The sequence below is a fragment of the Crocodylus porosus genome, unplaced genomic scaffold (genome assembly GCF_001723895.1).
Source record: "Crocodylus porosus isolate Cpor-Errol unplaced genomic scaffold, CroPor_comp1, whole genome shotgun sequence".
Lineage (NCBI taxonomy): Eukaryota > Metazoa > Chordata > Crocodylia > Crocodylidae > Crocodylus > Crocodylus porosus.
The window spans coordinates 6,118,135-6,130,414 of NW_017728918.1; the positions used below are offsets into that span (position 1 = coordinate 6,118,135).

Consider the following 12,280-nt stretch of genomic DNA (forward strand, 5'->3'; position numbering starts at 1 on the left):
CAAGTCCGCACATCCCATGCCCATGCAGAAGCCTACACCCATGGGTGTTTCTGTGGTGGGGAACATGATGAAAATCATGCTCGAGTTCAGTCTCCGTCCTGCTGGGTGAGCCCCCTCTGGAACAGCACTGAAGTGAAGGGATGTGAGCCTCGGGTCCTTGTGTTAGCCCCGCAGGAGATCATTGCAAGCAAGAATCCTAACGCCAGAGGATGCTCCCAGGACAAAAGCAGTCCTTTGACTGTGTAAAGGTCCCAAAGCACTTGCTAGATCTGCTTCGGGGAATTAATCCTTCCCACAAAGCTCTTGCTTTGCATGTTCCCCACACTTGCCAGTGGCAAAGCAGGTGGGGCTGAGGATTTTATTTTCTGTGGTTTTTGGTTTTTTTTTCTTTGGGGGGGGGGTTTCCCTCTTGGAGACCTGAGGTTTTTCTTTTCTTGGAGACTCGTCATCTCCTGTGGGCTTGCCTGGGCCTGTCCCTAATTGTGGGGCCTTTTCTAGGTGAGGAACTAGGGTTATACTTTACTAGCCACTTTAGAAGCCTTGCAAGACCTCCATTCTCAGAAGAGACTGAGAGGGGATTTAATAGCAGCCTTCAACGACCTGAAGCGGGGTTTGAAAGAGGATAGAGCTGGACTATTCTCAGTGGTGGTAGATGACAGCAGTAGTCTAAAGTTGCAGCAAGAGAGGTTCAGATGTGAGACTTTCCAAATATCCATAGGAGGGTAGAGGAACCCTGAAGCGGGTCACCCAGAGGTGGTGGAATCTCCCTCATCCTTGAAGATTTTTAAGGCTCAGCTTGACCATTTGCCTGGGAGTGTCCATGTTAACTAGTGCCATGGAGGACAGCAAGGCTGTGTATGGAGACTTCTCCTTCCCCAGTCATGCCAAGACTTCAGTCTGATTTGGAGGCCTCCTGTCCTCTGAACCAGCAGACAGCAAAGTGACACTCAGTTCCCCTTGAGTTGCCCAAGTCCTCCAGGGACCTTGGGGCAGGCCCTGGCACAAGGTGAAGATGGATGAGTTGGCTTCTGCCGGTCAGCACGGCCTCTGGGCAGGTTGGCATCAGACCCTAGCTTGCACTGAGGCCTGGGGTTTTGCTCTCGTCATGCAGGTGTTACATCATACAGCGTTCCTAGCAGTGAGAAGGAGATAATGGCCGAGATCTACAAGAATGGCCCAGTGGAGGGAGCCTTCATTGTGTATGAAGACTTCCTGATGTACAAGAATGGTAAGCATTGCATGTGTCTCAGTGCGTGGGGCAGACATGGGTGGGAGTTCCTGGGTTGGCACAAGAGTACAAGCTAAAAAGTGACTGGGGAACATGGACGCTCCAGACAGCTGACGGCACTCTGCCCAACTGTGGTGTAATGGCAAAGGGTGCCTGCTACTGCACTGAGTTGCATGTTGGGGGGGTTAATGGTGTCAGATTCATAACTAGGCTGGGCTCTTTGGTGTCCAGTAGATGGGGTGAGGGGTGGCTGTAATTTGGGGACATGCCCCCAGGGTCCTCTGTTCTAACTTGGGCTCCAGGGGGCAGCAAGTAGTCGGGCATGTATAGGTGGGTTCCTGCCAATCCTGGACTTCGTGCTTCAAATTTCTCCAACAACCAGGATGCTGAGATGGTCCCAGACTTCACAGGCTGTCCCAGCCAGTCCGAGATATATGGTCACCCTACCAATGGACCACTTTAGGTGTGGCTGTGAGGTTGCCAGCCTCTATAATGCCTGCTATGTGCGAGGCATGGATGTGAAGAGAGGCCCCCAAATTGAACATCCCAAACTAACAATTGGGCCAGGTTTTTTTTTTTTTTTAAATATACAAGCGAGTGCCTCTAAGGCCATGCTGCAAGTTGGTGTCTGAACTGGAACTAGATGTGAATGCCTAGCTTGCAGTCCAGTCTCACATTGCTGCATCTATGGCACCTCCTCCCCATCACCATTGCACATGAGTTCAACTGGGTGCCTGCTGCATAATGGGAACTTGTCTACCAGGGCATAAAAAGACTTGTTCTGACATTACCAAGCTGCGAGCTTTCGCCCCCTGCAAGGGGTGTGTGGGGGTTAGGGTCGGCATGCAATTCTTTTCCAAAAACTTTTTTTGTAATGTTAATTGATGGTTTGAATATCGTCTGTGAAAGATGCGATGCAGCCTTAGGATAAATCTACTTATTGGAGCACCAGCAAAGGAACTGAAGAGCAAAATGGTATCAAACGTTACGCTAGGAAGATCTAAGAGCTGTGATCAGGCAGATGCAATGCACCACCACCTCTCCTTCCTTTCCTCTCCTGCAGGTGTGTACAAGCATGAGACTGGGGAGCAGGTTGGAGGCCATGCTATCAGGATCCTTGGCTGGGGTGTGGAAAACGACACCCCTTACTGGCTGGCTGCCAACTCCTGGAACACAGACTGGGGTGACAACGGTAAGCGGCCAGGCAGGGGGTGGGATGTGCTGCTGCTTTGAAAGGCTCTTTCAAATTTGGTTAATTAGATTTTCAGGCAGGAGGGCAAATAGCAACAGCAGGCATCTAAAAAGACAATATCCCTCTTTTTTTTCCCCTTCTAGCTGGGTGGAAAAGGCTAAATCTTGGTCTGCTCAGTACTGCCCCCAGGAGCAGGGCCTGGTGGGGGTGGGCAGTAGCTCAACTTGGGCTTGAGCATTTCATGTCCTGCCAGTATGAAAGTCTTTCCAGCTTCACAGGGTTTAAGGGAATACAGACTTGTCAGACTGATGTTCACATTATGGGGTCAGGAAGCCATTTGCCCCATGGTCAAACTGGTATGATTGGCTGAGGATGGGGGGTTGCCTCTTTTCTGTAATGGGGGTCCTGGTCCTCTATTTGGATCCCTTTTTATAGAAGCGGGACATAAGTGGCTGTGGTTCCTCGGCTTTAAGGTGTTTGTGTTGTTGGTGTTGAGGATAGTCTTCTGCAGAGTCTAGATTTTTGTAGGATAGTTTGAATAGGGCTGATCCTGCCTTGGACAGGGGCTTGGACTAGATGCTTCTGGAGGTCTCTTCAAGCCCTACTTCTCCATGACTCGCAGACCAATCTCTGGCCTGGTGACCTTTGCTGGAGCAGCCTGGAAAGAAAGGTCATTTAATGTACATGGTGTTTTTTGAAGCAGGGAAGAAATTCCCCTGCTCCAAGCAGATTTTAGCATCTTGCACAAGGTACTGCTGTATTAACAGTACTCCAGGGCTTGGGTTTTTTACCCCTGCTCCAGGCTGCCAGGCCAGCCCCACAGGCTGCAGCGGGAAGGCACACGTCCTGGACCTGGTTCAGAGATGCTGAAGGTGGGAGGACACCTGGTGGCAGAGTCCAGGTTGAAGGAAGAATACAGCACTGGCTCAAAGCTTGAGACATCTGGGCTCAGCCAGATGCTCTGTAGCAGATAGGGAGACTAAAACAGGGTAGAATAGCTGGGCCTAGGTCCTACAGGGCATCTCCTTAATCCCTGGGGCAGTGAGGGGACAAAGGTATTCACCCTAGTGCTACCAGGCTAGTGAAGGTTGTGCATTGGGGCAAACAGGGCTATGGGGGATATTTTTGCAGGGGGGATGAGCTGACTGAAATGTGGATACAAATGTAATTTGGGCATAATGGGAGTCCTAGCATCGTACAGCAAGTTGGCTGCCATGATGATGGGAAGAAGAGGGACTCAGCTGGAGTCCGTACGTAGGCTGGTCCCATATCTGCCTGTCTGGGAAGTGAGATGGGTCCCCATTCCCACCTCTCTGCCCCCTTGTGAGATTTTTTTTTAAACAATTCCTCTCCCCTCTAGGCTTCTTTAAGATCCTCAGAGGGCAGGACCACTGTGGAATAGAGTCGGAGATCGTGGCCGGCGTGCCCAAGACTGAAGAGTACTGGAGGAGGATTTGATTGTAGCATCTCAACTGCGGCCAAAGCTACCGAACCGCGGAGAAGTCTGACTTTGGATGCTTTTACCTGGTAGCAGATTAGGGGCAGAGCTAGCCCATGCTCTGAAGAGACTGTATAGTCAAAGCCACTTTTTAAGGAAGCCTTTTATCTTTTTGTTTTTAATTGTACCGTGGGAGGAAAGAGGCAGGCTGTGCACGGATGCACTGCATGCCTCTCTCTGCCACAGGCATCTGCCCTAGAGGGGAGGCTGCATGGTGGCCACCTCCAAAACCATCCTTCCCTACCCCAAAGACTGATGCGGGGGAGGGGCTGCTGGCATCTCATGCAGCAGTAAGGTATCCTGAGAAACTTTGGGCTTTTGGTGGCCTGGTTCAGTAGAGCGTCACTGGCCAAGCCTGGGGGTGGGGAGGGGGGAGCAATTAATTTTCTTCTGGAACCACTGACCCCATAAGCTGCAGGGCATCATGACAAGGTGACCTACTGGGTTTCTTCTATCTCTGATGTAAGAACACTTACCGTGACGGAGCATGGCCTGGTAACCTGTGTCCCGAACATGCTCTGCAAGCTGCGAGTGCTCTACAGCAGCCTAGGTTCCCCAAGTGGGTATGTGCAAAGCATGACCTGTAAGTGCACGGCTCTGGATAGTGCCCAGAAACTTCTGAAAACTTTGTGCCTTGGTTTTCCTAACTTTTTTGCTTCTTGGGGGAAGAGACAAGTGATTGACGCAATACTGACCATTTGAGGTGGACTGGCTCTGCAGAGTTGGGGGGAGGGGAAAAGGGTCCTTACTTATAAAGTAACTGAAAGCCTTTAGTTAAATAGCTTGCTGTTTTTAGCTTCTGCCAAAACACTGGCTGCTACATCTTGGGGGTTTCTACTCTGGGAAGCAGGGGGTGGGGGAGTTGGTGTGAGCTCCAGATACCAAGCATGTCTGGCTTCTCAACAAAAAGAGCACAGTATAGCTGCTACCACCCAGCCCCACATCCTCCCAGGATACTTCTTAAACAACCCCCATCCCTTCCTTACAAGTCCCCAGTGCAGAATATGGAAATCCTTCTATTGCTCATAAGATCTCAATACTTCTACTTGATACCCCAACAGCCATGGGAAAGAGGGCTTAGCATTGTCCGTGGCAGTGGCCACAGGAGAAGCTTGCGGTCATCTAGCTGCTTTTGCACTGTCCCATAGCGCAGGAGACTTGAAGACTTCCATTTTTGTTCCTAGGAACTTGTTTCCCAGAGGAGGGGGTTTGAGGTAGGTGCATGGGCAGAACTACATGAGAACAAAGATGATTTTTAAAGAACAACTTATATTGCTTAACTGAGATGCCACAGTCCTGGTATAAACTTGACGGGCAATCCCAGCACCTGTCTTTAGACTGTTCTGGTATTTGGTGTTGCTTCTTAAATTCAGTCTCCTTTTAATGCCTTTGTTTTTGTAATTGCTTTAACCACTAGTGAGGTGACTTCAGTGCCAATAAAGGTTTCTCCTGTCTCTTGGGCTCCTGTGTGGTGGAAGGGGGAGGCAGCTCTCTCTGGGACTTCTGCGGTTCCTAGGCTTGCTTCTCTGTTTTGCGGTGGCTGGCTTCTGGAAAGGAGGGAGCTGTATGTACACATGCTGCAGTAGCATCTGTACACTCTCTGTGGATCCATATTCATGGGGCCCCTTCTGGAGTTCCCTTCCAGGAAGGGAGTGCTTCTGTCTATCTCTAAAAGCCCAGGTCTTCCAAGAGATGGGCACCTCTGGTGCTCTATAGCTCCTTTTTGTAGGTAGCGTTTGACAGCCTCTCTGAACCAAAAGCTGATGAATACAGGTGGGATGCAGTGCACAAATCTAGTATAGCAGCAGCATGTGCTACAAACAGCAGCAATCGAATCCCACCTTGGACCAAGGTCTGTTAATTCATAATTGCTTAACAGTTGCTGATCTGTGTTTTTTAAAGCAGGGGTATGTGATCCCTGGCATAGTGCCATGTCAACCAGCCTGGGCACTGGATCAGGTGCCTGATTTAGGCCGCATGCCCCAGGACTCATTCCAGCCTCCAACCTAGCTCTGCTGTCCAGCTGGAGTACAGGGCTAAGAGGTAAAGGACCACTGCTGTGGGTCCCTGCCCTGTAACCTCAAAGCTTCTGTAGAGGGTATATGCAAAATTGCCCAAATGCTACTGAATCCCACAGCCTGCAAGAGGTCTGAATACCTAGATGTCTTGGGCTGGGATGCTCAAAAAAGGTAACTTGGAGACAAGATGGGTACAGCTAATGTGTTCTGATCAAACCATTTTCTTAAGGGGAATCCTAGGTTCAAATCTCTGCCCTGGATCAGGGGTGTGATTCCTCAGCTCAAGGACCAGCTTTAACAACTTAGCTGTTCAGTAACCTGGAGGAGGCCCCTACTAGTCTTAGGGATGATGGTAAACCAGGCTTCAGTGCCTCACTTAGCATGGAGGTGCCCTCCTGGCTGAACACAGATGCAGCATCCTTTCACTATATCAAGCCTGGCTATTTGAAATAACATTCTGCTCAGTTTGCTCCTGGGCTAGCAGCCCAGGGATGCAGTCAACTGAGTCCATTAAATTTCAGGCTATTTCAGGGCTGGGGTAGCAAATGTCTTTAGCAGTAGCCAGTGCTCATCCTTCCCACTGGAGCAGAAGCTCACACAACAGCTGGCTATGGAGAGCAGCCTTCTGCAAGGTGAAGTGGGCATGCTGGTTGGCACCAGTGAGCAGACTGGGTTGGGGGGTGAGGGGGGAAGATGTCCCTCTGCCCAGACCATGTTCTTCACCAGCCTCTTCAGTGGTGGGAGACTGCAGCAAACAAACTGTGGGCAGCTTCAAATGGTGTTTACTGCATGGGAAAAGTCCCTGCCTGCCCCCTCACAATGCAGATACTCACCAGGGAAGACCTTTTTTAGACCAGCTGAACAGGTAGGAATTGTAGGACAAGCTTTCAGCTCTATTCCACCTCAGACCAGTGTGACAGGATTGCACCTTACTGGCTGCCTCTTGGCTCTTCCAAGGAGTAGCAGCACTTCATGAATGATGTTACCTATGGATGCTTATGCCTCTCTGAACTACTTACTGCCTAAGGTATCCATCTCCCTGCCCTACTTTCTGACTTCAGACTCCCATGGATAACTACTTCCCCCAATTGAATAAAACAACATCTCTGCAAATTAATCAGTTTATTCTCAACAAGACAGGAGACTGTACAAAGTTAGAGAATACTTGCTTTAACCATAGCCTAGTTCAAGTACGTACACTCCTTGACCTCTTTGCAACTTTATGGTATGTCTCTGTGCTGTAAGTGGGTTTTACAAAGCCAACAGGCCTTAACTGTTCACTGATAAGTAATCTTGAACATAACAGTTTTGTCATGGCCTATGAAAGCCAGTCTTCAGTGCCCTTGCTCTTGTACCCACAGCAGACACTTTTGCTGGCTCAAAGCACCAGTCACTTGAACAGAGCAGACCAGGCATAGAGAGAAGACATGCTGTGTGCAGCACCAGGACCCTTTTCCAACAGCCTTTAATGGAAAGCATGATATAGCTCAGTCTAGCCCCTAACAGCAGGTGATGGTAATTGGGGCCCATGGTTGGTGTGTGTTCAGATGAGCCACCAGTGTGACAGCCAGATGGCAGAGTAAAGGACACTAAAATAAGCCGGTTGCCATATGCTTTGAACTGTAGGATGACACCTCAAAAGGCCCAGTTTGAACAGGTATCTACTGAGATTCTGGGACAGGACATTAGTCATAGCACTTTGGGCAGGGGCATCTCTTGAGCTACACTATACAATAGGTCATGGCTTTGTTCCAATATGACAATATTTAAATCAGACTGTTGTTTGGTCAGGTGGGAGGGGAAAGAAATCACTAAGCTAATCAGGTTCCCTTTGCACTCCCTGAATGGCTAAAAAAGAAGAGGGGCAGCTTTGCACATGTTGTCATTATAAAGCTTCTGCCATTTACTGGTATTTTGGACCTGTAAAAAAAGCAAGCAAGCATGCAGGAGCATTTTAAAAATTATCGCACCATAAAAATTGAGGCCAAGCTATTCCTGACAAGTTACAAGGCCAACATCTCTGCCTAGTCTTTTAGTACAAGGGTGGGTTGTACAGATCTTGCCCAGGCATCTCAGTGTTTTAAAACCATCACCACTCCTAGGCTAACAGTCTGAAGTCAGCCAGAGTTTCTTTGTGTCCTTAAGATTTCATCTGTCATGCTAGGGTTTCTAGGACGTGCTAGGTTTCTGTTGCTGGATGGCAACATTAACATTCTGAAACTGCTGTGCAACAGGAGATAAGAATGCACACATACATGCACGCAGGGCAGAGGAAGAGTTGGTAGAACAAGTCTCATGTCTCAGTTTGTACAGGAACGGTGAGTCCAAATTCCAAGCAGCAACATTATGTAAAAAAATATCCCAGCCAGAAGGCAGGGAAACAGGTCTCCAATGAAGAAAAGGTCAAACACAAAACTTCTATCTAACTTGTTCACCTCAATGACATCAGGTTACTGGCATGGGAAGGGTAACCACGGTTTAGCAAGCCAGCTTACTTCACAACATTTTGGGGCTGAATGGCACCTCCAGACATCCTGATTCATTCCTGGCATCAGTCTCCAAGGGCACATGCTAGCAGGAAAGCCTGCAGCATAACAGCCCACCAGGAAAGACGCACAGGACACAGTCCCCAACACTGCCCAACTGCCGACAAGCAATCTCCCCCAGCCCTCAGTTCTCGCCGGCCTGAATGTACTCCTCTGATGCCTTCGACATCGCACTAAGGTACTGCCAGCTCAGTGCTGCCAAAAGCATGGCGCAGGATAGGTAGATGGGGGAATAATGGTTACGGGACACAATGGTGCTGCTGGGCAAACTCATTGTCCGGACAGTGGCAATGATCTGCTGGGTCTTGTTAGAAGAAGGGTCTGTGCTTGGGATTTTCTGGTAGATCTGAAAAGGGAAGAACCCACCTGTGAGTAAGAGAACAGGAATACTCCACCTCATAGCAAAGCCCCTCAACCATGAAATCTTCACAAAGACCACGTCACCAGCAGGATGCTGAGTCTACTCAAACAGGACACTACTAGGCATTAATTGCAATATGGCTAGTTTGACAACTGCATTTGGATCATGGCCACCACATTAGCAGGTTTCTGGTCCTGCATTTCTCCTACAATGAAGAGGGAGCACTTTTTCCCTGTGAACTGTGACATATGATATTCGCTTTAGAGCCTGGTCTGCGGCCAAATCCAAGGCACACTTGCATGTCAAAATCCTGACACCGTTACAAAGAACATGATTTGGGGCAAATGTTTATGCTCTAGGGCCTTGCACAGAGGTTTTAAATGTAACATATCAGCAGCAATAGACCAGATGTTCAGTAAAATGGTTCTTACTTCCCTGCTAACATCCTTTCAATTCCCTTTGCAGCATGCCCTCAACATGCTGTAGCCCATCATCAGCCTCGGTACTGGGAGGTCAGGACAGCCTGGCACTAGCGAGAACCAGTGAAGCCACTAGGACATAACAGGGGGCCTGAGATTTAAAACAGGTTCCTAAACAAGGTGCAAAAGCCAGACAGGTGGGTTACTTCCCTGGCAGCAACTACAGTTGAGCAACTAAACAACTGCCTGCCTATTTTTGTAACTTTACCTTTCTTTCTGCTGCCTCCCTGTCCTCCAATCACCTCCTTTTGCCCACTGCTCTTTTGTCATATCGAACTTCAGCTGTGGAAGGGCAGCCAGCAATATTCCCTCCAAGGAGTAGCGGTCTGTGAGCGGGCCGCTTCAGCCTGAGAGTGCACTGCTTCGGTCCCGCCTCCCCTTTCGGCGCAGTAAGGTAAAATTAATGCTGTGGCCCAGCCATGGGCTGGACACAGTCAACTGACAGAACCAAAAGGGCGGCACCGGGGCCAGTGTGGGACACCTACTGAAGGTAAGCTCACTCCTCACACGGGGCAGGCAGCAGCTCCTCTTCACAAAGACCACGTGAGGCAAGGCACAGATGGGGGTTGGGGCTGGTGCAGGCTCGGCCAGCTCTGGGGAACTACTCCACCCTCCAGCCCTGGCGCCTACTACTGGGGTAGCCTGTGTCCACCAAGGACACCTACCTTTTAGGAAGACATGAACTTACCAGCTAACCAATAGAGAAATCCCTTATTAAGCTTATTAAGTAAAACAACACTGTACCCATGCCAATCAACCTGTGGCTGTTAAACTGTGGGGGGATTGGGTGGAAGATCAATTAGGACATCTTCGCTTTGCATCTGGAGGCAAGCCCTACTCTAAAACTTGTGCCAGACTGCCCCCGCTTGACTCAACTGTACAGGCATTTGGGCTGGAAGTCCAGGGCAGCTGGATGCGATGCTGACCCATCAATCCCTCATATGTTGTTGGCTTCAGAAATTGGCGCATCAGGCCAGCAGGCTGAAGGCACACACCAAAGCCTCGACACAGACTGTGGCACACTGCAGCACTCTCACAATTCTCCTCCTATTGCAAGTGAGAGAGAGGAGGGAGCAGGGTGATCAGACAGCAGTTAGAAGGACACCTCAGCTATAGCTTTCACTTCTACAAGTGCCACACAAGTCCCTTCAAAATAGAAGGGTGGTTTTCACATCGGGAAGTGGGGATGTTTCCGTTGAACAGACAGCAGATGAAGAGAAGATGACTGTCTTAAGGAAAAAGTAGCATTCCAGAACTACTGTTTTAAGTTGCTGGCTGGTAGCGTCCTGTTCTTTGCTGCTGGCTTGAACTGAGTAATATTGGCACACACAGGATAGCTACTAAATGGCTGAAAGAGTTTGAAAGTGGAATCACCAACTTAGCCCTAATGGGGTATCACAATGGGCTGAAAAAAGAAAAGTCTACATCTGAAAACAACGCATTCACAGCAAGCCATCCCACTCACCTCTTCCACATACTGGTATATTATAGCTTTGACGGCCTGCACATTCGTGGCATCCATCATCACAGTAACAGCTTGTCCCTTCCGAATCTTCACGACACCCCTAAACACTTGCTTGTTGTTGTAACAAGCAGCCAGCGTGGCAATGGCCATTGCCTGTCGAGAAATAATGAACAGTCACATTTTGTAATAAAAAGGTATGCAGGGCAAAACCTTGGTCGCATCAAAATCAATGGCAAAACTACAACTGGCTTCAAAGGGAACAAGTATTTGTATAGTGTAAACATGCCTGCTTAAAGGAGGAATCAGGGAAATGATTTTTGAACAGGGAAATGATTTTTGAAGGATCTGTCTTCACAGCAGATGCATGAAGCAGGACAAGGATATAACAGAGAAGAGATGCAACAGTTATCCTTGTCCCTGAAGTTGCACAAAGTTCTTGGTTTGACAGGAAAAAAACCCCTCAAGGAACAAGTGTCCCCACTTTAACCCATGAGCACAGCACAGCTCCTGCTGAAATTGGTTGGAGCACCGTGCATACAGAAGAGCCATTCATCAGAAGAATACCTGGTTTATCAAGACAATAATTCAAACTCACCCATGATCACCACACCAAATCTCTCTTGGCTGGAAATGAAAGAAGGCATAGGGCACAGACCCCACGTCTGTAAGTGAGGTTGTAGGAGTAGACAGGGGGAAACCATCTGGAAACATGAACCTACCTGTGGAATAGCACAGAAGTTGAAGACACTTTGGTTTTTGAGTCTGGACAAGTACTTGAGGACATCGGGGACATGGTGGAGAGCATTTGTAATCAGCTCGTTCAGACACTGGACGGCTACGTCAGCATTCTCTGGTTTGGCAAAATCCGAGAGCTTCTTGGCATATCTGCTCCAAACCTGGGGATATCAGTAACATACAGCAATGCCACCACTTACATGCTTGCCATTGCATAGGTGTCCCTATGGGTTTTAGCAACCTGCTTTGCTGGACTGAGATTATAGCAGCCATCTCTCTATGGTATGAAAAAAGCTATCGGGAAGGAGATACCCCCTTTGAACGATTCTCATTAGGTTACAGACACTGTAATAACCTGTGAAAAATCTTAGGGCACTGGACAGAGCAAGACAACCTCTGTGGAGAACAAAGAGGATGCTTGTCTGCACAAGATCCAGTGTCAGTTTCATAGTTAGTGGGGTCGGAAGGGACCTGAGCAGATCAAGACCAACCCCCTGCCATGGCAGGAAAGGAGTACTGGGGGTCAAATGACCCCGGCAAGGTGACTGTCTAGCCTTGTCTTAAAGCCCCCCAGGGTAGGAGCCCGCACCACTTCTCTTGGAAGCTGGTTCCAGATCCCAGCCACCCTGACCGTTAAGTCACGCCTCCTGATGTCTAGTCTGAATCTACCCTCTACCAGCTTGTGACCGTTATTCCTGGTCACTCCTGGTAGTGCACAGGGGAACAGGGACCCCCCAATGCCTGCTGGTCCCCTCTGA

The 12,280-nt window shown here is 49.1% G+C and overlaps 2 protein-coding genes across 2 annotated transcripts in view; one reads left to right on the forward strand and one right to left on the reverse strand.

Annotated features, from left to right (window-relative positions):
* The window catches only part of CTSB (cathepsin B), a 13,036-nt gene extending 9,001 nt beyond the window's left edge, over window positions 1-4,035 (forward strand). Inside the window, exons 6-8 of the mRNA XM_019538105.1 lie at window positions 1,112-1,228; window positions 2,292-2,420; window positions 3,781-4,035. Coding sequence (XP_019393650.1) covers window positions 1,112-1,228; window positions 2,292-2,420; window positions 3,781-3,878 — 344 coding nt within the window. The 3' untranslated portion in view covers window positions 3,879-4,035. The remainder of the gene's footprint in view (window positions 1-1,111; window positions 1,229-2,291; window positions 2,421-3,780) is intronic.
* Window positions 4,036-7,715: 3,680 nt separating this feature from the next.
* Window positions 7,716-12,280, reverse strand: part of FDFT1 (farnesyl-diphosphate farnesyltransferase 1) — a 13,050-nt gene continuing 8,485 nt past the window's right edge. The window contains exons 4-6 of the mRNA XM_019537184.1: window positions 11,507-11,683; window positions 10,788-10,940; window positions 7,716-8,828 (exon numbers count right to left, since the gene is read on the reverse strand). Of these exons, the coding sequence (XP_019392729.1) occupies window positions 8,607-8,828; window positions 10,788-10,940; window positions 11,507-11,683 (552 nt within the window). The 3' untranslated portion in view covers window positions 7,716-8,606. The remainder of the gene's footprint in view (window positions 8,829-10,787; window positions 10,941-11,506; window positions 11,684-12,280) is intronic.